The 23,625-nt window shown below is 37.2% G+C and overlaps 1 protein-coding gene across 1 annotated transcript; it reads left to right on the top strand.

Moving 5' to 3' along the window:
* Positions 1-867: 867 nt before the first annotated feature.
* IFI44 (interferon induced protein 44) lies at positions 868-13,505 on the top strand. Its single transcript, XM_022580909.3, is given in 6 exon segments — positions 868-1,333; positions 5,719-5,755; positions 6,456-6,651; positions 6,809-6,958; positions 11,907-11,934; positions 11,937-13,505. Coding segments are annotated over 6 exon segments (1,005 nt in total). The 5' UTR covers positions 868-897; the 3' UTR covers positions 12,095-13,505.
* Positions 13,506-23,625: the final 10,120 nt, after the last annotated feature.

Here is a 23,625-nt window from a genome sequence, read left to right as displayed (position 1 = left end):
GCATTTCCCTAGCAGGAGATAGTCGCCACCACCTAAATGCCCTCTCCCCATAGTAAGACAAGACCATCCCTCAAATTCCCAGCTACTGAGGAAGAGTGAGTCTTTCCAGATGTATAAATGGAGGAGGTGCGGAAGGGAATAGTTCCACCATTTGATGCAGCTGATCACTTCCCTACTTTTCTGGCTTTTCACTGTTGTGGTCCTCTCACTGTTGTGGTCCTCTCACTGTTGTGGCCTCTCCCGTTGCGGAGCACAGGCTCCGCACGCGCAGGCTCAGCGGCCATGGCTCACGGGCCCAGCCGCTCCGCGGCATGTGGCATCCTCCCGGACCGGGGCATGAACCCACGTCCCCTGCATCGGCAGGCGGACTCCCAACCACTGCGCCACCAGGGAAGCCCCAATATTATTTTTATATGACTTTGCTATCTAAAATTAGCTGGATTCCTTTATGCTTGCTCACTGGAGGGAAATGGGCACACTGCCAACTGGGCTGGGCCACACTGAGTTTCAGTTTGCTTTTGCCTGAGTCTGAGAAGCCTCAAGGTTGCTGAGAAATTTTCTGCTCCCACTTTGTGCCTGCCTACCTGTCCAGAGAGAGCGACTACTCTCAGCTTCAGCCCTTGTATAGATCCTCCAAACAGGTAAATGACTTGCTGCTTTCCACTTTTCCCAGCCTCTTGCAAACAAGTCTGTTTTGTTTTTAATTTAAAAGGTAATTATTTAGAATGAAAAACTAGCTAATGACTTTTCTTGCTATCTATTCACCCTCCGTTTACTCATTTCATTTGTAATGTAAAGTAAATAAAAGGCATAAATGCAAACTTCGTGGCAGTACATATTATCTGTTTTGCAATATTTAATGGAAAATGGATTTGGTTTTCCACCAGATTGAGAAGTATGGCAATGACAACTTGTTTGATGTGGATGCAAGAAAAAAAGCTGCAAAATTATTTTGGAGACAAGCAGTTTAGCCTTCTCTATAAGGCCAGTGTCCATGAATTCCCTAGTGAAAGTTTGCTTCAGAGATGCTCTAAACAAGGACCTACTATAACAGTGATTTATAGTGAAGATCATATTGTTGGGGCATATGTGCAAAAGAGCTACCTGGAAGACTATTTCATTATCCTTTTTGCCTTTCAAGAGACTGCAATTTCAGAATGCAAAATAGGGCCATGTCAACTATCTATGTTGTTTCGTGAAAGTGATAGAAATTCTGAATTCAATATAAACCTAGAGAAAAAAGAGGTGGCTATTAGCATAAATACAATGGACAAACTTGGACTACCTCACTGTTGTATTTCCTTCCAGGAATGTGAAGTTTTTCCATGTGAAGGTAGGTTTAACCAGATAACGCTATATAGAGTTCTCTTTATGTTTGGAGGGTTCTAGCTGACTCATTCCTGTAAGAAACAATAACTTTTATACTTGTCCTTATCTCCAGGTGGCCCAGACTGAAACCTGGCCACAAATTGTTTTCTACAACACAACCATGGTCAAAAGTAGAATATACAGAGTTTTCTGTGGAGTGTGGAGAACAGGTGGGGAGGAAGCGGGAGTGTGAAAGGAAGAGAGAGAGAGAGAGAGAGAGAGAGAGAGCACAGAAAGAAAACTTGAAGATTGTGAGACTGTCAGAAAGAAACCAGAGCTTGAACTTCTTTTGACTGGTAGTCAACCCTTTCTGCTGCAGTTTCCTGTTATATCCATTATATCAAAAGACCAAAGTTAATTTACCTATTTTTCTACTAAAGGACATTTAAATTATTTCTTATATTTGCTGTTATAAACAATGCTCCTGTAATACCTGTATGCATATAACTGTGCACAAAAATACTTCTCTGTGGTAACTCCCCGGTAGTGGAATTGCTGTTTAAGAATTATGTACATTTGCATTTCGATAGATCCCTTTCAAAAGCTTCAGTTGTCTGTGCTATCCCCAGGAGTGTTATGGAAATAACTCCCTGTATCCTTGCCAGTCTTTGCTACTATCAATATTTAGAATCTTCACCAATTTGATGGTTAAGAGATGGTTTCTCATTTTATTTTTTGCACATCCCTGATTGTTAATGAGTCTATGTGTATTGGTTATTTATATTTCTTCTATGAAATACTTGTTTATATCTATCCACTTAAAAGAAGGGCTCCTGGGAGTAGTATTCCCTGAGCATTTGCGTTTCCAAACTAATTGTGGTTTTTATACTTAAATGACTAGCAGAGTACATAATTCATGGATCATGTTTTATTCTGGGGGATACTGTAATGTTTCCACAGCTTTGGTGTTACTGTGGAAAACCTTAGGCCAGATTTATTTACTTGCAGTATTTTTTTATTGTTTCTCTTTGAGTGATTTGGTCTTTCTTCTGGCTGCCCCAAACAGCTTAAAACTTTTTGTTGTTGTTGAAGTCTGATAAATTTACATGGATGCATCATGATGTTGACCCTAACTGATCAGTTAAGTAAACTTTTTATTGAAGTATAACATATAAACAGAAATGCACAATTGATCAGTGTACCAACTGACAAACTTTTATAAAATGGACACAGTCATGTAACCAGTACTCGGATGAAGAAATAGATTATTACCATCGTTTCAGAAGACTCCTTTATGACTCCTCTCAGTTATTACTAACCAAAGGTAATGATTATTCTGGCTCATAGTAACATTAATTAATACTTATTATTTTTCAATTTTATATAACTGGAACTATACCAAAGTGTGTGTTCTTCTGTCTGGCCTCTTTCATTCAATATTATGTGTGAGAGGTTGGGCTAATACAATGGATTGGATTATAAAATCAGACCTCTGCAAATCAGATGTCTTACCTAGTATCAAGTTTTACTAATAACTTCAAGAATAAAGGCTCTCAAAAATCTCAGAGAAGTCAGGAAGAGTACTAAGATATTCTGTGTGGCTCCTAATTTTTTCCTTCCCATATTAGACATATGTTTTCTGGCTAAGAACAGAAGGCAGCATTTTTAAATGAAGTTTGTGGGCCATCTTACATATTGAAGAGTGGTTAGATTATGGAACATTTATATGCCAGTGATATGGGCTCCCAAATTACGATTAAGGCATGTTGAAGCCCTAACCTCCAGTGTGAGTATACATGGAGACAGGGTCTCTAGGAAGTAATTAAGGTTAAATGAGGTCATAAGAATGGGACCTTAATCTGATAGGGATAAAGTAAGTTTCCATATAAGAAGGGACACCAGGGAACTTTTTCCCTCTCCCCACAAATCCACAAGAAAAGGACTTGTGAGCACACAGCAAGATGGTAGCCACTTTCCTACAAGCCAAGAGGAAAGGCCTCAGAATGAAACCTGCTTTGCCCACACCTGGATCTTGGACTTAGCCTCCAGAATGCGAGAAATAAATTTCTGTTGTTTAAGCCACCCAGTCCATGGTAATATGTACAGCAGCCTGGGCAGACTGAGACAATCAGCTTATGTGACATTCTAGGAAGACATGCCTCATAAATCCATAAAATCTGGATTTATTTACTGTAAGTAATTCTTAGCCAGGAACATCCTGTCAAAGACATTCAAGAGACAAATACTCTCCTTGTAGCAAATATCATTAGTTTATTTCCCAGGAGACAAGGTTATTAGCATATTTATAAGAAAATTAGTCCCAGTCACTTTTTTTTTTTTTCCCCTGGTAAAGTAAGTGAATGTATCCCAGGCCAGCTATTTTAACCTATAACTCCCTAGTGATTCATCCATAGTATGATATGTAGTAGTAATTTTTTCCTTTTAATTTTTATATAATATTCCATTGTAATGATTCCATCACACTTAAAAAAAAAATCAAATCACTTTTGGTGACCATTTGGGTTTTCCAGTTTGGAGCTATCACAAATAATACTGCTATAAATATTCTTCTGCGTGTCTTTTGGTTCGTGTATATACATAATTTTTTGAAGAGTATAAGTATGAAATTTCTGGGTCATTGGGTATGTGTATTTTCAGTTTCAGTAGATACTGGTAAAGTTTTCCTGATAAAGTTTTCCAACACTGTCATACCATTCCACTACCACAAGCAGTGTATGAGACGTTCTGTCACTCTAAATCTTTCCCCAAACCTTCTTTCACTGGTTTTACAATATGTAGCCATTCTGGTATGTGACCCGTGGTGTGACATTTTGTGAATTTGGCTTTCTTTGATTAGACTAGTTAGTAATTTATTTATTTCATATTTTAAATTAATTAATTACTATATTAATTTATCCCTTTTTTCAATTTATGAATTTGTCTTTGTATCTTTGTTATTAATATATTATTATATTTCTAAGGTTTGTTCCCCTCTATTCTTTTCTATTTCTTTCCTGTTATTCATGAAAGGTACTTTTATCCCAAGATTGATATGAAGCATTTATATTGTTGTTATTTCCTATATATTTACTACTGTGATTTTTAATTTCCTTTTGGATGTTAAAGTATCTAAAAAGTGATTTGTAAAATCCTAAGACGTTGCCCTTCTCTTTGTTTACACTTGTTCTTTTCCAGTTTTATTATATTGCAGTCATTGAATGCAGTTCTTCACTATTTCTACTTTTGGTAATTTAAAGAGGCTTTCTTTGTAACCATACATACAGCTATATTTATAAATGTTCCACACAGTATTATTTTTCTGTTGTTTAGAGAATTACCAGCATCACTACACCTAATCTTTTCAGTTTTAAATCCACCATAAAAGAGTATCTCTTTCCAGGGCTTCTCTGGTGGTGCAATTGTTAAGAATCTGCCTGCCAGTGGAAGGGACACGTGTTTGAGCCCTGGCCCGGGAAGATCCCACATGCTGTGGAGCAGCTAAGCTCGTGCACCACAACTACTGAGCCTGCGCTCAAGAGCCCGCAAGCCACAACTATTGAGTCCACCTGCCACAGCTACTGAAGCCTGTGTGCCTAGAGCCCATGCTCTGCAACAAGAGAAGCCACCACAATGAGAAGCCTGTGCACCGCAACGAAGAGTAGCCCCCACTCACCGCAACTAGAGAAAGCCTGCACACAGCAAGGGTGATCAAACGCAGCCAAAAATTAAAAACAAACAAACAAATAAATAAATAAATAAATTTATTTTAAAAAAAAGATTATATCTTTCCAAGAAACAAAAGAATTCTGGGCCTGAGTCTCATTGGTTCAAACGAAGACCTAAGCCCACCCCTGAACCACTCGCTGTGCTCTGATTGGCTATGCACAAGTACTACATTCTCTTCTGAACCAAGAAGAAAATCAATTGGATTGGAAGTTCCAGGAAGCCCAATTGTTGATAGTAGGTTTTGGAGAAAATCTGGTGCCTGTGGTTTTTTGATTTGTGTGTCCTTGCTCATTATCCCTTTCAGACCGATTGGATTTATGGAGGAGAAAATATTTTAGAGAGTTTCCAGTCTTTCCCTAGCCTAGACCTTGCTTCTCTGATTCAGAGAGGACTCCAGCCCTCATCTCTCATATTGGAGTGGGCCACCCGCTACTGCTGAGTAATTTGGCGAGAAAAGATCTGCTGACACTATAGTCTTGCAGCGCCTACATTGAGTCTAGCTCTGGACTCTTCAAATGAAATATGTTAAGATTCCCCATAATTTTCTCCACTTGCTTTTCATCATACTGCACTGTTCCTACAGAAAGGCTATTTTTATATTTTTTCCTAGTGAATTCATGCATTCATTCAGTGCCAGTCATTCAACAACTTGTAATCTTCATTATTCTTTGATTATTTCTCTAGATTTATTGGAAAAAAGGAGGATGGATGGGGTCACTAAGTCAATGTTCTTAATGTTCTATTATTCTATTCATTATCTTAGACTTATTCTACTATAGGTTTTGTCAATAAAATTCATAGTGCAAATTATAGCAGATAACTTGTGGATCACCAAGAACAAGTTATATTTATAATCATAAAATATTTCATAATAGTAATGTTAAAACAAAAATAGCACTGAGTGGATGAAAGACATTTCTAGTGTTTTTATATACTTGAAAGGAAATAATTATTTGGCTGAATGTCTACACTTTTGCTTAGAATTCTTACAGCTATGGTTGGTTTCAACTACTTCAGGGCAGGGGTGGTTGGCAGGTGGGGAATACCTATCATGGACTTCAAGAACATGTTAGACATTTTCTACTTCTATAAACCTCAAAAGTCACATATTATGTTGTGGTTTTTGAAGTTTATTATTGATAATTTATTTTCATGTTTAACATAATTGCTGTTTATTCCAAGGTTTATATATGCTTAAATCTGAAAGGTTTTATGTCTGATTGTCTTTAGTTAAAACTGTTACTCTTACTTCTTTTGCAACAATAGGATTTGAGATAAGATATTTTCATGTCTTTTTATACAAGATACTAATCAAAAATAAATAATAACATATGAGAAAAAAGAATGAATTCTAGGAAAATTTATGGTAGAGTCTTGTGACCTAACCTTAGTCAACTGTTAAAATTGTCTTGTCTAAACAGGCTCAAGGAGAGCTTATTGTCTGCTATAAGAACTTCCGAACCATATGGAGGCCTGGTTCACCAAATACGAATTCTGCTTTTGGGGCCAATTGGAGCCGGGAAGTCTAGCTTTTTCAACTCAGTGAAGTCTGTTTTCAGAGGCCGTGTAACAAACCAGGCCTTGGTGGGGTCTAAGACAACCGGGGTATCTGAAAAGGTGAGTCTGTTCTAGGTCACTCAGCCTTTGCTTCTTTGTTCAAGTTAATTATATTTGAAAAGTCTTTTGCTGATCAATTTCATTACATGTAGACTTCATTTCAATTTACAGTTTTTTAGAAAATGAACTTTTGAAGTTACCTTTTTTTCCTCTGCAGTACAGAACATATTTCATTAAGGATGGGAAGGATGGCAACACCCGGCCATTTATCCTGTGTGACTCAATGGGGCTGAGTGAGAAAGAAGAAGGGCTGTGCATGGATGACATACCCTATATCTTAGAAGGCTGAATTCCTGACAGATACCAGGTAAGATTTGGCTAATTATTGAGAAAGTATAATTGATACTTGAAATGTTTATTTTTGCCCACTATCGACAATATTAGACTTTAGTGCACTGGCATTTATTTTATTAAACTATACTTGTTCAAGATATTTTTTTGCTTTTTGATATTTTATTTTATAAAGAATTAAAACATCCATAGGGTTCTTCTCTCATAGTTGTTATAACAACTCTGAATGTTGTTATACATTCAATTGCTTTTGGCTATGTGAAACAGAAGTCTAACTACATCAATTTACTCACAAGGGTGATTATTCTTATGTAACAGAAAGTTTGAAGGTAGGCCGCTTTGGGCAAGTGTGGAAGGTTATTAATTTCATGTGTCCTTCTGACTTTCTGTTCTGAGATCCTCAGCATAAGGCTATGGATGTAATGTTTGCCCCCCACCCTCCATTCACATGTTGAAGCCTTAATCCATAGTGTGATGATGTTTGGAGACAGAGCAAGTCTGGGAGGTGATTAGCTCATGACGGTGAAGCCCTCATGAATGCAATTAGTGCCCTTGTGAGAAAGAACACAAGAGAGATGACCTCTCTTGCAGCCATATGAGGACACAGCAAGAAGGTGGCTGTCTACACACCAGGGTCTAACCACACACAAAATTTACCAGCACCTTGATCTTGGATTTCCTAGCTTCCAGAACTATGAGAAATAAAAGTTTGTTGTTTAAGTAACCCAATACGGTAACTTGTTATAGCAGCCCAAGCTGACTAAGACATGTGGTTTTCATCTTTATGTTCTCAAGATGTTCATGCTAAGCACTGTTGGTATTCCAGGCAAGAGGAAGGAAGAGATGAAAGAGAAAAGCTACTTTAGTCTGCCTTTTAAAAAAACTTTCCGGTTCCTTTTTATAAACATTTAGATCTTAAGTTAATTATTAATTCACCTTGTTCCAAATGAATAGGCGAATGTGCTAACATATTTTATTGAAAGTTGTATCTTTCCCTTCTAAATATGGGTATTTAGTTTTGCAATCTATAGTTTGTCCTTTTAATGTATTTTTCAATTCCTTTATAATATTGCTTTTCTTACCACATTGTCTAATTGTTTTAATTGCCATAGCAATCAATTATGTCTTGATAACCAACTGGATGTCATATTCATTATTCATTTCTCACATGTTTTGGACTATTTTATACATATACTTTTCCTTTTCTAAATGAACTTGTTAGTGTTTTATTTGATTGTTTGTATTTGTGTTTGATTTGTTGGTGCTTTAATTGAAATTACATTAAAATTATATATTGAGTGTTGATATACATCTTTACATATCCAGTGTTTTTATCCAGAAACAGAGCATGCTTTATTTTTATATTCATGCAAACTTCCTTCATTCTTTAAAGTTATCTTGTAGAGGTAGTTAAGTTTATTTTAAAATATTCTTTAAAAGAAATATTTATTTAGAGAATGTTAAACCTATGCAAAAGTGGACAAAACAATTTAATGAATTTGCATTTACATAGCTTTAACAATTTTTTATTTATAGCCAATCTTGTTTCATCTGTGCCTACCCACTTTCTCCTCTCCTGTATTATTTGGAAGAAGATCTGAGAAGTCATAATATTTCATCCATAAATGAATATGCATTTAAATATATATACATTTAAATTAAATATATATACACATAAGGTCATATGTGTCTTTTATTAAACATAGGCATGATATGCTTATCACATTTAAAAGTAATAGCTGCTCTTAATGTATCAAATATTACCCATTTCTATTTCTCTTTTAAGTATCATGCACCTTTTATAACAGTTTGTTCAAAAAATTATTCAAATAAATCTATCCAGCCTCTTTTACTTTTTTATTTCTTTTATTTTTTTGAAGGAACATGCTAGGTTTATTAAAAGGGTGACAAGAACAGAATACATAATTACATTTTTTAAACGTTTTAATTGGAGTATAATTGCTTTACAATGGTGTGTTAGTTTCTGCTTTATAACAAAGTGAATCAGTTATACATATATACATATCCCCATATCTCTTCCCTCTTGCGTCTCCCTTCCTCCCACACACCCTATCCCACTCCTCTACGTGCTCACAAACCACCTAGCTGATCTCCCTGTGCTATGTGGCTGCTTCCCACAAGCTATCTATTTTACATTTGGTAGTGTATATAAATATATATATATATATATATATATATATATATATATATATATATATATATATATACACTACCACTCTCTCACTTTGTCCCAGCTTACCCTTCCCTCTCCCCGTGTCCTCAAGTCCATTCTCTAGTAGGTATGCATCTTTATTCCCGTCTTGCCCCTAGGTTCTTCATGACCATTTTTTTTTTTTTAGATTCCATATATATGTGTTAGCACACGGTATTTGTTTTTCTCTTTCTGACTTACTTCACTGTGTGTGAGAGACTCTAGGTCCATCCACCTCACTACAAATAACTCAGTTTCATTTCTTTTTATGGCTGAGTACGATTCCATTGTATATATGTGCCACATCTTCTTTATCCATTCATCTGTCAATGGACACTTAGGTTGCTTCCATGTCCTGGCTATTGTAAATAGAGCTGCAATGAACATTGTAGTACATGACTTTTTTTGAATTATGGTTTTCTCAGTGTATGTGCCCAGTAGTGGGATTGCTGGGTCATATGGTAGTTCTATTTTTAGTTTTTTAAGGAACCTCCATACTGTTCTCCATAGTGGCTGTATCAATTTACATTCCCACCAGCAATGTATGAGGGTTCACTTTTCTCCACACCCTCTCCAGCATTTATTGTTTGTAGAGTTTTTGATGATGCCCATTCTGACTGATGTGAAATGATATCGCATTGTAGTTTTGATTTGCATTTCTCTAATGATTAATGATGTTGAGCATTCTTTCATATGTTAGTTGGCAATCTGTATATCTTCATTGGAGAAATGTCTATTTAGGCCTTCTGTCCATTTTTGGATTGAGTTGTTTGTTTTTTTCATATTGAGCTCCATGAGCTGCTTGTAGTTTTTGGAGATTGATCCTTTGTCAGTTGCTTCATTTGCAAATATTTTCTCCCATTCTGAGGGTTGTCTTTTCATCTTGTTTATGGTTTCCTTTGCTGTGCAAAAGCTTTTAGGTTTCATTAGGTCCCATTTGTTTACTTTTGCTTTTATTTCCATTTCTCTAGGAGGTGGGTCAAAAAGGATCTTGCGTGATTTATGTCATAGAGTGTTCTGCCTATGTTTTCCTCTGACGGTTTGATAGTGTCTGGACTTACATTTAGGTCTATAATCCATTTTGAGTTTATTTTTGTGTATGGTCTTATGGAGTATTCTAATTTCATTCTTTTACATGTAGCTGTCCAGTTTTCCCAGCACCACTTACTGAAGAGGCTGTCTTTTCTCCATTGTATATTCTTGCCTCCTTTATCAAAGATAAGGTGACCATATGTGGGTGGGTTTATCTCTGGGCTTTCTATCCTGTCCTTTGATCTATATTTCTGTTTTTGTGCCAGTACCATACTGTCTTGATTACTTAGCTTTGTAGTACAGTCGGAAGTCTGGGAGCCTCATTCCTCCAGCTCCGTTTTTCTTTCTCAAGTATGATAAATAGAAATGATTAAAAATAATATGCTTTGAAAGTTTAGAGAAGGAAAAAATTGTATTAAAGTGGATGGGGGAAGAATTCATTACTGGGGTGGTACTGGGAAATGGCTTTCAAGGAGGAGGGCTACTTCAGTAAGTGAAGGGACAAAAAGGCAAAAATATTGAGGCCCTGGGGGCAGCATAAATCAATACATCAATGAAGGAAAAGGCAGCGTGTATGGGAAGCATGGAGTCATTTAGTTTAGCGGAGGGCTGGATCTTTGGAGGGGGAGAGAAAGTGAGAAAGTTACATTTGCATGAAGTGGTTTTATTAATTAGGTGCATTATGTGGAATCACAGCAATGTTTTTTGAAAGAGTAATGATGTGACCAAAGTTAAGCTTCACAAAAATTAATCTGCTGCCCATGTGCACAATAGACTGGAGTCAAAAAGAACCTGGAGGTGGAAACAACAGTTGGGAGGATATAATGATAGCTAATATTTGTTGAGCACTAAATATGTGATAGATTTTCTTTTTTTTAATAACATCTTTATTGGAGTATAATTGCTTTACAATGGTGTGTTAGTTTCTGCTTTATAACAAAGTGAATCAGTTATACATATACATATGTTCCCATATCTCTTCCCTCTTGTGTCTCCCTCCTTCCCACCCTCCCTATCCCACCCCTCTAGGGGTCACAAAGCACCGAGGTGATCTCCCTGTGCTATGCAGCTGCTTCTCACTAGCTATCTATTTTACGTTTGGTAGTGTATATATGTCCATGCCACTCTCTGTGATAGATTTTCTTATTCAATACTTATAACAACCTTATGAGATGGGTACTGTCATTACCACATTTGATAGATAAGTAAACAAAAACACACAGAGTAAAGCATTTGCCAGTTTACTGACAATGTTAGGAAGTGGCAGAGCCCTACTTTGAACCCAGGCAGTGTGGTTCCACAAATAAACTAGTCTAAGCATGAATTAAACATCAACATTAAACTAGTCTAGTAAAATAGACTTATCCTGAGAATAACCTTTAAAAGGAAGCTGAAGGAAATGATAGATTCTAATATAAAGGTGTTAAAAATTCTTCAATTTCAGTGTAGTTTGTATGGATCTATTAGTTATCTTTAGTTTGTAATTCATATTGAATCTATTATGTGTGTTCTAAATGAAAATTAGCAGTGATATTAGAACTTGACTTGCAAAGTTCTTGAAGAAATCCCTTTATGGGGCCAGATCTCTGTCTCCACATTCTCCAACAGGACAAGTATTGCCAAGCTCCTACTTTTTGATATTACTTTCATAATTTATATCAACATAAAATTGTATTTTCCACTGTTTTAAGATTTCTGGGTTTTAAATTCTGTATTGCAGCTAGAGGCAGTTCACAGAGAACTTGGATTTGTTCTTCTGACATCTTTGTGGTTAGTAATTATACCTCAGAGTGGGAGCTGGAGCCTGTCATGGACGTTCTGAACCTCTCTGCATTGAGACAGATGCTGTGGGCTGCAGATGACTTCTTAGAGGATTTGCCTCTTGAGGAAACAAGTAGATGTTTTTGAGGTGTAGAAGCTTGAAGGTGTCAGCTACATGGCTACTTCCGGTTTGGGTACATCCTAGAGGATCTATACTACTTCTCATCCCCCTTGTCTTATTTTAAAATGAAATATTTGAAATGATTGACCTCTGTCATTCCCACTGTCTGAACATCCCAAGCTGTATCCTTGCCCTCTTCTGTTAAAATGGGCTTTGCTGCTTGGGACCCAGAATGGGATTGGCTCAGCATTGTTTCTGATCGGATGTGATCTTCGATTATCGGTTCTTCCTTCAGACCTTATACTTCCACCATTATTGACTTGACTTTTCAATGCCTCTCCCTTGTCAAAGTCCCTCTTAATGCAGTGTGGTCAGTTCTGGGTAGATGTGTGTGCCTTTCCTGTTTACGACCTCAGATTTTAGTGTTATGTGTATTTTCTGTTATTAGCCTGTGCATAGTACACACTGCACTGTTCCAATCAAAGATCAGACAGAAGTATCAATCTAAACTCAAATCTTATTTTAGCTTGTGGGAAATCAGAGTATCATATCATCTCTAGTCCTCTCTCACTCACAAACTCCTGGGAAACTCTCACACTACTACTTTTGCTGTCCTGACTCTGCCACCTTTGTTTTTCTATTCCTTCTCTTCCTCATGGTACATGCATTCCCAAAGTCAGGGTTGGCTTAGACCTCCTGTAGCCCAATGTTTCTTCTTCCTACTGGTTGATTTTCCCCAAATAATTCATCAAGAATACTTTGTTTCTCTTTACTAAGAGATCAGAGGAAAGAAATGATCAGGTGTAAGTAAAGAAAATAAGTGAATGCTTTGCATATTAAAAAATTTTTAATCTCATCATAGGAGAGTAAACAGTGTGAGATGAGAAAACATAGGAAAAAGAGAAGTAGTTGAACCTGAGGGAGGTATTTTATTTAAGTCTGGAATGAAGCTACACATACAAGATCATAATACCTACAAAGAGGAACAGGACCATTTAAAGTCATTAATTGTAAAAAAAATATATAATTTATTTTAAAATTATGTTCTGTACCTGTGAAAAATTAAAGTTTCTTTTTGTAAAACCCGAGTCTAACTTGAGTGTGTGCATATGTGTGTGTGTGGTATGTGCATGTGATTCTGGCAAAGCTTATTTTAATATGATTTGTCAGCATCTTCTGATCTTCACCCAAGTCATCCTAATTTTGCTTTCTTATGTTACGTCTAACGTGCTTGATTTTATTCTCTTTGGGCCCCAGTTAACATTGTATTCTTTAACCTAAAGCCATTTTTATTTGAATATCTGAACACTTCTTCAAGGATTTGGCAATTAATATTAATGAGTTCCAGAGGACTAAAACTGAGAGGGACTATAGTTTGATTACTCTGTCAATTATGACTATTTTAATTTCAAGTGACAAAACTCAACCTGAACTACATGAATAAAAAAGAGGACTATAGTACTGGATCAAGTAATCCAACAATAGAAAAGGCTGGGATTAAATTGAATTGGCCTCAGGAATTGTTGAATCTAGGGATTCAAAAGCTATTCTTTCTCTCTCTCTCTCTTTCACACACACACATACACACACACATACACCACAGCCTTCTGATTCCTTCTTTCTGTATATTGCTGTCATTCTCTCATGCTAGCAATCTTGATAAATACTTCATCTTTTGAGTCCAAGCAGCAGGCTGACATTCATTCAGTCTTGTGACCTGAAAAGAAAGGACTTTTCTTTTCTAGTTTCATTGTGAAATACTCCACCAAAACGACTGCAATTGATCTAGCTCAAGTCATACACCTAACCTCCCTCACCCAGGAATAATTACTTTACCAAGAAGAGCAAGGAAGTATGATCAGCCCATCTTAGGTCATGTCTGCCCAGGAAGAGTGATTTATTATTATTAGAAGAAAGTTAATCATGGACATGGCTACTGTTGGATTAACTGAGCTGAAGAGGCACCATAATATGTATCTCATAGATCAGGAAGTTTTGTATCTAGTTCCTCATTTAGATTAAAAAGTTTGCTAAAAAAATCTTATTAGTAAGTCTAAAATGGTTAAATTAAGAAAAACTTTTTAAACTTTAATAAAAAGCATTTTGTTAAAGTACCATATACACATAAAAAGTGCATGGTTCAAAAGTACAATATATAGCTGGATTTATTTTTACAAACTTTACAACTCCATGAAATTAGAACTCACATTAAAAATAGAACATCACCAGCATCAAATAAGTCCCATTTATGCCAGGTCTAGTTATCTAGGATATCCACTGTTCAGACCTTTAATTGCAACATTATCTACGATCATACCTAGGATACCCACTATTCTGACTTCTAATTGGGTAGATTGGTCTTGTTCTTATTTATCCCTCACATAAATAGTATTATGCACTATTTATTCTTCTGAGTCTGATTTTAATATGATAATGTATTTGATTTATATTATTGCACCATGAAAAAGATTATTCATTCTCATCTATTCTACCTTTGATGGGCAGCTGGGTAGTTTCCAGTTTGGCACTATTACAAATAGTGTTACTACAAACATTCCAGCATGTGCCTTTGTAGAACATATGGAAACATTTCTGTTGGATATATATCTAGGACAGAATTGCTGTGTCATGGAGTGTGTACATGTTTAGCTTTAATCGATAATACCAGCCTCTTTTTAAAAGATATTTGAAAAATGTTTTGGTTTTATCTAAAAATTTAATAAGTCAAGACTTCCAAATTTTTAAAACTTCATCTTAAATTTAATATATTTAATTTCTGATTTTATCAATTCTATTGTTTGACTAAACCTTCCTGAGTATTGAAAGATTCTTACAGATCTAGTATCTTGATCTTAGAATCATAGTGAACCTAAAGTTATTCTAAATTTCCAAATATATGATGAAAATGTATTAAGATTTCAACTTAAATCCACAAGTTCAAATTAAGTACTTAATTAGATATTTTAAATGAGAGATATAAGAAATTTGACCTATCAGTACTTTATTTTTGGTTAACTCTCGCTGCCTAAGAAGTCACGTCAAACTTTAGTGCCTTCAATAAGAATCACTTATTATCATCTGTGTCTGAGTCTGGCTAAAGGTTGGTTATCCCAGCTTGGGACCAGCTGAAAGGTTATACTTCAGGCTATGGCTGCCGGGGTATGTTGGCTAGGGCTGTTCCACTCCATATCTGTGCATTCTGAAACTGATAAGACAGTAGCTTCCTAGGGACAGCTCTTCCTGTTGTGTGGCAGAATTGCAAGAAGGCAAGGGGAGCCATGCAATGTCCCTTAAAGCCTAAGCGTACAACTAACACATCATCACTTCTGCCCACTTGCCATTGGCCAAAGCGAGTTATATGGGCAAACCAAAACCAAGGGGCTGAAAAATTCACCCTCTCTCCCAGTGAGGTCATGGCAAGTGTGTGACTGCAGAAGAGAGTGAAGAATTGAGACCAATAATAATGTATGTATATGTCTATCTAGTATATACATATAATATACCATATTATACAATTTGTTTTCCATTCCCATATCAAAAGAAAGCCAGGATTAGTTTGCTTGCTCATGGGACTAACAACAGTATACATTCTCTATCCTCCCTCAAAGATACTTATATTCTCTAGTATACTGTCATAACCTAATAAGACAAGATTTATACTTGATCATTATCAAAAGTCAGTTGCTTCATAACGATGATACTACCATGATAGCTTCTCTAAAGGAAAAGAAAGCCAGGGAAAAAATGAGAATTGTGATAGTTTATTCAGTTCAATTTTGAGTGAAAAACATGGGTTGTAATCAGAAGAGACTTTCCAAAGACAGTACATAATATATGCCAGGGCTTACTACTTAGAAAGAGGCTCAATGGCTGTTAAGGCTATCTGAATCTTGGAGGGTACATATGTTGTACCTAAGATGTTATTATCCTTTATATATCAAGTGACCAAAGAGAAATCTGAGTTTGAATGGGATCTGGAACAAAAGAGACTTTGATATATTTACAAAGGAAGAGCTATAGCTCAAGTAGCAAAATCAAGTCCATGTAATGTTGTCACATGAATTATTTTGAAAATATCTACTATGCAGACATATGCAGACTAAATTCTCAGGAAGAAGTCTATAACTGCTCTCACTTGGTGACTACTGAGATATTTGCACCTGCAAGTAACCTGATGGCAATAGCTAGATATAGTCACTCCAAGAGACCTTTGTTGTCCTGAAATTGGGCTTTGATAGAAATAGCTCCCATCACTGAAAGACATCAAATATCCATTATATTATAGGTAATGTCAGAGAGCTATTCTAATAATGATGGATCAGATCTAATGATGGATAACATAGAAATGGAACAGTAACTAGATGTGACTCTGGGAAAGTACATGGTATCCATGAACAGGGTACAGCCCCACCTAGAGGACAGAACCACCAGAAGAATTCTTAGTTTCTTGTTAAAAAGGGTGAACCTATGACTTTTATCCTACTAAAGTAACACTTTAGGATTGGACAATTAAAAATACCACTGTGAAGAGAATTAAATTATGGAAATATGTGGAAATTCTGTGGAAGAATTACAATGGGTCATATCAATGACCACCAGATAAAGCCTGGCTGCTGGCTCATATGGGGTTAGAATACAAAGACTGATGCATTGGTCTATTCCTTGGATGTTATCTCCTTGGGTACATAAAATAAATGGGGATATTTTTACTTGAGCTATAAATATTGGATGGAACAATGACATCCTCCTTTACGGAAATTACTGATGTGATAATATGCTATCCGGATTGTGAATGGGAAAAGAATTTCCAAAAGATGACTTTGGGTAAGATTCCTCAAGGGCAGGTAATGGCAGTTGACAACACTGGACCCTTACTGGTAGCCCAGGTGGCTTCAACTGGGTCCTGACTAGAATAACCACATATTAGACTTTGACTTTGCTTATCCTTTGGGTGTAACCATGGCTGAGGATACTATTAAAGATTTGGAACAATACGTGAATAAACTCAGTCTCCTAAGTTACATTTTATCAATCAAAGTATACTTTTCACTGTTGCCTGTGTACAAAAATGAGCTAAGAGGCATAACATCATATGGAGTTACCAAATTCCATATCACACATATAGCAGCAGTTTGAAAAGGACCTGGAATGGGTAATTAAAATATATGTTGATAAAGACTGGAGATGCTAAGGGCATGAAGAACTGGCTGGCATGACTGGGTCAATCTAACATAGAAAAACCATTGGAGGGTAGTTCCTATGTGAATGTAGGGGTAAAGATAACAGTGATGATGCAATCACACAACTCCAACAGAAATTTTTTTTCTTTTCTTTCTTTTCTCTTCTCTTCTCTTCTCTTCTTTTCTTTTCTTTAATATGGAATGCTTCATGAATTTGCCTGTCATACTTGCATAGGGGTCATGCTAATGTCCAATTTTAGTTGGAACAGAAAATTTATTTTATCTTGCCAGATTCACCTGTATTGTGTTCAAGACTACACTACCATATCCCAGCAAAGGGAGGCATTGATACTCAGAAAACTAGTTCAATTTCTCTGAATTTGACTGCCATCTTGGTAAAAAACACAATGGACTTGATAGTGACACCCCTCATGTGTCCTTAACTAGGACTGACTGTAAGTGCTGCCCTGTTGGTGACATGTAGGATGGTCCCAGCACTACTTGTCTTTCCTTCTTGCTGGGAGTGGACAGAAGGGGAAGCCTTGGCAGAGTGATTCCAGCTATCTGCCCTTGAGGTAAACAGTATAGAGACACACCCAGGGAATGAAATATGGTAATAAGTAAGTAACAAATGAAAGCAAAGGGGGAATTGTGGCAGATGGAAAGAAAGCACATAAAATCTACAGTGTTGCATCACTTTTTTCCTGAGTGTCTCAGAGCGAGAGAAAAACACTTTTAACTGTTTCTCCCAGATATAATACCAAGTTATTGCTAATTCAGAGAGAAGAGCCTGGATTTTCTCCCCTCTCTGGGGAAGAGAATGACACTGAAGCCAAACTACAAGACTAACCTAAGAACTCTGGTTTAGTTATTTACTGAAAAGACATCAACTACCCTTGATGATCCACCTCAATAGGAGTTAGTTGCAATTCTAATTGGAGTCACATTTTGTTGATTATATTCATCATATTGGTTTTATCATGTCTTGGAGAAGGAGCCTACCTTCAAACTGAGCAGGATATGTTGTGACTCTAAGCTCGGTGTGGGTCTGAAGGGAGATATGCCACCACTGGATTTCCAGTAGGTCAGAGTCTCCTTTTCTCTTTTGACTAAATCAGATATGAATGTGGAAGGAACATTAAATAAGTAGGGTAGTCAGGAAATCAGAATGGTGTCCAAAAGAGTGAATTATGCCTGACTTGATGAGTAAGTATCACTGATGGAATTTGTCTCTGAAACTTTGAAAAGGATGATTATGAAAAGCCTATTCCTATTAAATTGAACTGCAGCTAGAAGTCAACAGTTTCAGCTGATGATCTCCTAGAGTAGCAATATTTTAGGTGCCTCTTATATATTTGAATAACACTCATAGCGCAAGCAGTTAATGGCAACTATACTTGTAGTGGATTAACTAAAGCTGGTCCCAGCATACCAAGAGAGATTTGGGAGCCTTGGGAATCAGACTTGGTGTGTTGAATCTAGTGCAGATGGCTTTTCTGGAAGCTCACCACCATACTGAGAGGAATTTTAACTCAGATAGGGACACTGGAGTCCTCTCTCAGGAAACTTGTCTTGCTAGGTAGGCCATCTAAAAGATGATGAAGCTATCTGAAATTGAAAGAGAAGAAGAGGGGTTGAGGGAGAGGGAAAGCAGTAGCTGGGTGGAATAGAGGCTTAAGCTGTGGAATCACTAGGGTCAACCTAATATGGCAAGCCATCACTGGGAATGCAGTCTTTTACTGCTACTTCCTCATAATCAGTGTACCCACTTTTAAAACAAGGTCATATCCCTCACAGTAAAATTGGTTGAGATTGGACAGGATCAGGATCAACCACCTCCTCCTAATGGGAAGCAGACGCTACCTAGAAGCTTCTATCAGTAAAAACTTATTTTTATTTATGGTATTTTTTTTTGATGGCTGGCATATACCTATATGTATTTTTATCCAGACCGGAGGCAACCAAAAGTTACAGAGCAGTGGCCTCTGGTCACTTCTCCAGCTATGGGAAAATATATGGCATACAGAAAACGTCATTTTTACTGGAAAGGGTGGTAAAACGTCACAGTAGTATTATTAATGTGTGGCGTACTAAACATCATTTAAAATCCTACCATAACTATCTAGTGTAATAAAGGATACGCAGGCTCATTTACGGATGTAAATGAAAATAAAACTTACAAAGACAATGAACCTCCAGGATGAAATGATTCCCCCCACCCTAATTTGGTGTATTACCCATGGAAACTAATTACCCATGGAAACTAATTTTTCATTTTGGGAAGGTTATACATTCAATATCTATCAATACATGTAAAAATATAGTAATATTGTACTACAAGTAATAGTGGATAAAAGAATAAAATAGTCCACCTGGTTCATCTATGTTGTTGCATGTGTCAGTAGTTCCTTCTTTTTACTGCTGAGTAGTATTCCATTGTGTGGCTATACCACGTCTCTTTGCTTATTCACCTGTCAATAGGCTTTTGTTTCCAATAAAGTTGAACATATGCAGACCTGATAAACTAGCAACTTGACTCAGTTATATATCTTAGGGACAATTTTTATATGTGAATCAAAAGATGCGTGTAGGGCTTCCCTGGTGGCGCAGTGGTTGAGAGTCCGCCTGCCGATGCAGGGGACACGGGTTCATGCCCCGGTCTGGGAGGATCCCACATGCCGTGGAGCGGCTGGTCCTGTGGGCCATGGCCGCTGGGCCTGCGCGTCCGGAGTGTGCTCCGCTGCGGGAGAGGCTGCGGCGGTGAGAGGCCCGCGTACCGCAAAAAAAAAAAAAAAAAAAAAAAAAAAAAAGTGTGTAAGAATGTGTGTAGTAGCCTTATTCATAACAGTCCCAAACTGAAGACAACCCCCATGCCTATCAATAGTAGAATAGATAATAAATTACGGTATATTACATAGAGCATTTCATTTTATGTAGAAATAAAAATTAAAGAACTGTAACTATGTACAACAGTATAGATAAATATTACAAATATAATATTGACCAAAAGGAGAAAGACATGAATGAATCTGTACACTATGAATAGATTTATATAACTCTCACAAAAGTTCTAAACAAAAGAAAGGGAATGATGATCATAAAAATGAAGATGGTAATTACCTTCCAAGGTGGAGGGGGTGTTGTGAAGGGTGAGTAGCTCATCTGGTGCTTCTGCAGGAGCTAAAAGTGTCCTTTGTTTGGGTCAGGGTGGTGGTGAAATGGATATTTGCTTTATTATTATTTTTAAGTTGAATACTTGTATTTTATGTACTTTCCCGCATGTACTGTATATTTCATAATTAACACAGAAAAAAAGAAGTAATATCACACACAAACTTTGGAATTAGACAAAACTGGGTCTAAATCCTTATTATGCCACATAATCTGCGATCTTTTAAAAATCTTTAATTTCCCCATCTTACAGATGAGGATGGTAACATTTTATTCACAGATGTGTTGTAAGAACAAATTTAGGTAATATATATAACTAAATTATTAGTGTAGGCAACTAGAAACACAAACCTAGGTTCTGAAGGACATTGCCGATCTTATAACAAAGAAGTAATAATTAACTATCAGTGTCTCTATTGTAAATTTAATTTTATTGTAGTTGAAAACAAAGATAAGATTTGGACTTGGTAACTCATAAGAAAACAAAAGAGACTTAAAATTGAATTGTCAGTTTTTTCTTTCTTTCTTTTTCTGTTTGTTCGATATGCAGTTTTAAAGAAAATACACCTTTGGCTTCAAGAGCATACTGCATCTCGATTCAAAATCTGAAATAGCAAATAGAAACATATTAAATGGCTTGGTCATGTCTGCCCCCTAGTGGTCAATGCTCTACTAAATGAAGAGGCTGCTGAAGGTTGAATCTGGAAGCTTGAATAAAAACAAAGACTTCTAATTCTTAAAACTATCACAACAAAAGAAATTTTAAACGTGTAATTTTGTTAGAGGTATGCAATATTGAATTGGAAGATAATTTTCTCCTGGTGTTGAATATATGATAGTATTTGGAAATGCTGTGCTCTGTGCTACATTTTGTTATTCCTGGCATTATGTAAGACGTATTATTGATGTATTTTTGCAATTTAAGCTACTATATTAATCTATCCTATTTTAGTATGTTTGTCAACCTGTAGAATATAAATTTGAATGTATAATACTCAAGCCTTATGGTGATCAATTAACACATGAAGTGGGTACTATTGTCTTTTGCTTTTCAAAAATGTTATCCCCAATTACATTACTTTTGGTTAATGAGGTTTGAACCCATGTATACATGAGTTAATTTGTGCAGTCAAATTACACTCTTGTAGGGCTTCCCTGGTGGTGCAGTGGTTGAGAGTCTGCCTGCCGATGCAGGGAACACAGGTTTGTGCCCCGGTCCAGCAAGATCCCACAGGCCGCACAGCGGCTGGGCCCATGAGCCATGGCCGCTGAGTCTGTGCGTCCGGAGCCTGTGCTCCGCAACGGGAGAGGCCACAACAGTGAGAGGCCCGCGTACCAAAAAAAAAAAAAAAAAAAAAATTACACTCCTGTAGAACAGAAGACACATTATGCTTCAAGAGCCATGTTCCTCCCATTTTAATTTATATTTGATTTAGCATTATTCTATATGAATAAAGAGTTTGCAAATTAGTTACTATAGTACCTTGCTACAAAAATCATGACAACGTGCCCTGTTTCCCTGGCAATTCTTCCTTCAGAGATTTACAATGAATTCCCTTCAGTTACATGGTATTATGTCCAAACTTCTTAGGACAGTTTTCCTAAACTGGTCATATTTGATCTCAAACAGTAAAGCAAGAGCTCCACTGAGTGAATTCCCCTTCCTGACTATTTTACATGCATTGTCCTATCTCCCATGCTGTTGTTTATACTTTGGGACAGTGACTTAATTTCTATTTATAATACATGGTTTTCTCATCTGGCAAATGGGGAGAATTATGGTACATACCTCAGAGAGTTGTTTTGAGGATTAAATGAGAGAGTATATGTAAAGCACTTTTCGAAAAGTACCAGGAACACAGTAAGCAGTAAATAAATGCCTATTATTATTCATCTTTCCCTTGTGTAATATTCTACCCCATACACCTCTCTACCACCTGACAATCAAGAACTGATTTCTCGGAGATTGGTTCAAGATGGCAGAGTAGAAGGACATGCTCTCACTCCCTCTTGCGAGAGCACCGGAATCACAACTAACGGCTGAACATTAATCCACAGAAAGACACTGGAACTCACCAAAAAAGATACCCCACATCCAAAGACAAAGGAGAAGCCACAATGAGATGGTAAGAGGGGCGTAATCACAATAAAACGAAATCCCATAACTGCTGGGTGGGTGACTCACAAACTGGGGAACACTTATACCACAGAAGTCCACCCACTGGAATGAAGGTTCTCAGCCCCACGTCAGGCTTCCTAATCTGGGGGCCTGGCAACGGGAGAAGGAATTCCTAGAGAATCAGACTTTGAAGGCTAGTGGGATTTGATTGCAGGACTTCAACAGGACTGGGGAAAACAGAGACTCCACTCTTGGAGGGCACACACAAAGTAGTGTGCGCATCGGGACCTAGGGGAAGGAGCAGTAACCCCATAGGAGACTGAACCAGACCTACTGGCTAGTGTTGGAGGGTCTCCTGCAGAGGCAGGGGCTGGCTGTGTCTCACCGTGAGGGCAAGGACACTGGCAACAGAGGTTCTGGGAAGTGCTCCTTGGCATGAGCCCTCCTGGAGTCTGTTATTGACCCTGCCAAGGAGCTCGGGTAGGCTCCAGTGCTGGGTCACCTCAGGCCAAACAACCAATAGGGAGGGAACTCAGCCCCACCCATCAGCAGACAAGCAGAGTAAAGTTTTACTGAGCTCTGCCCACCAGAGCAAGAGCTAGCTCTACCCACCACTAGTCTCTCCCATCAGAAAGCTTGCACAAGCCTCTTAGATAGCCTCATCCACCAGAGGGCAGACAGCAGAAGCAAGAAGAACTACAATCCTGCAGCCTGTGGAACAAAAAACACATTCACAGAAAGACAGACAAGATGAAAAGGCAGAGGGCTGTGTACCACATGAAGGAACAAGATAAAACCCCAGAAAAACAATGAAATGAAGTGGAGACAGGCAAACTTCCAGAAAAAGAATTCAGAATAGTGATAGTGAAGATGACCCAGGACCTCGGAAAAAGAATGGAGGCAAAGATCGAGAAGATGCAAGAAATGTTTAAAAAAGACCTAGAAAAATTAAAGAACAAACAGAGAAGAACAATACAATAACTGAAATGAAAAATACACTAGAAAGAATCAATATCAGAATAACTGAGAAAGAAGAAGAAATAAGTGACCTGGAAGAGAGAATGGTGGAATTCACTGCTGTGGAACA

The sequence above is a fragment of the Delphinapterus leucas genome, chromosome 1, assembly GCF_059928025.1.
Source record: "Delphinapterus leucas isolate spDelLeu-1000000601 "Yukka" chromosome 1, BTC_Dleu_Yukka2, whole genome shotgun sequence".
Taxonomy (NCBI): Eukaryota; Metazoa; Chordata; class Mammalia; order Artiodactyla; family Monodontidae; genus Delphinapterus; species Delphinapterus leucas.
Note: the sequence above shows the minus strand (reverse complement) of the source record. Positions and strands in the feature narration are given on the sequence as shown.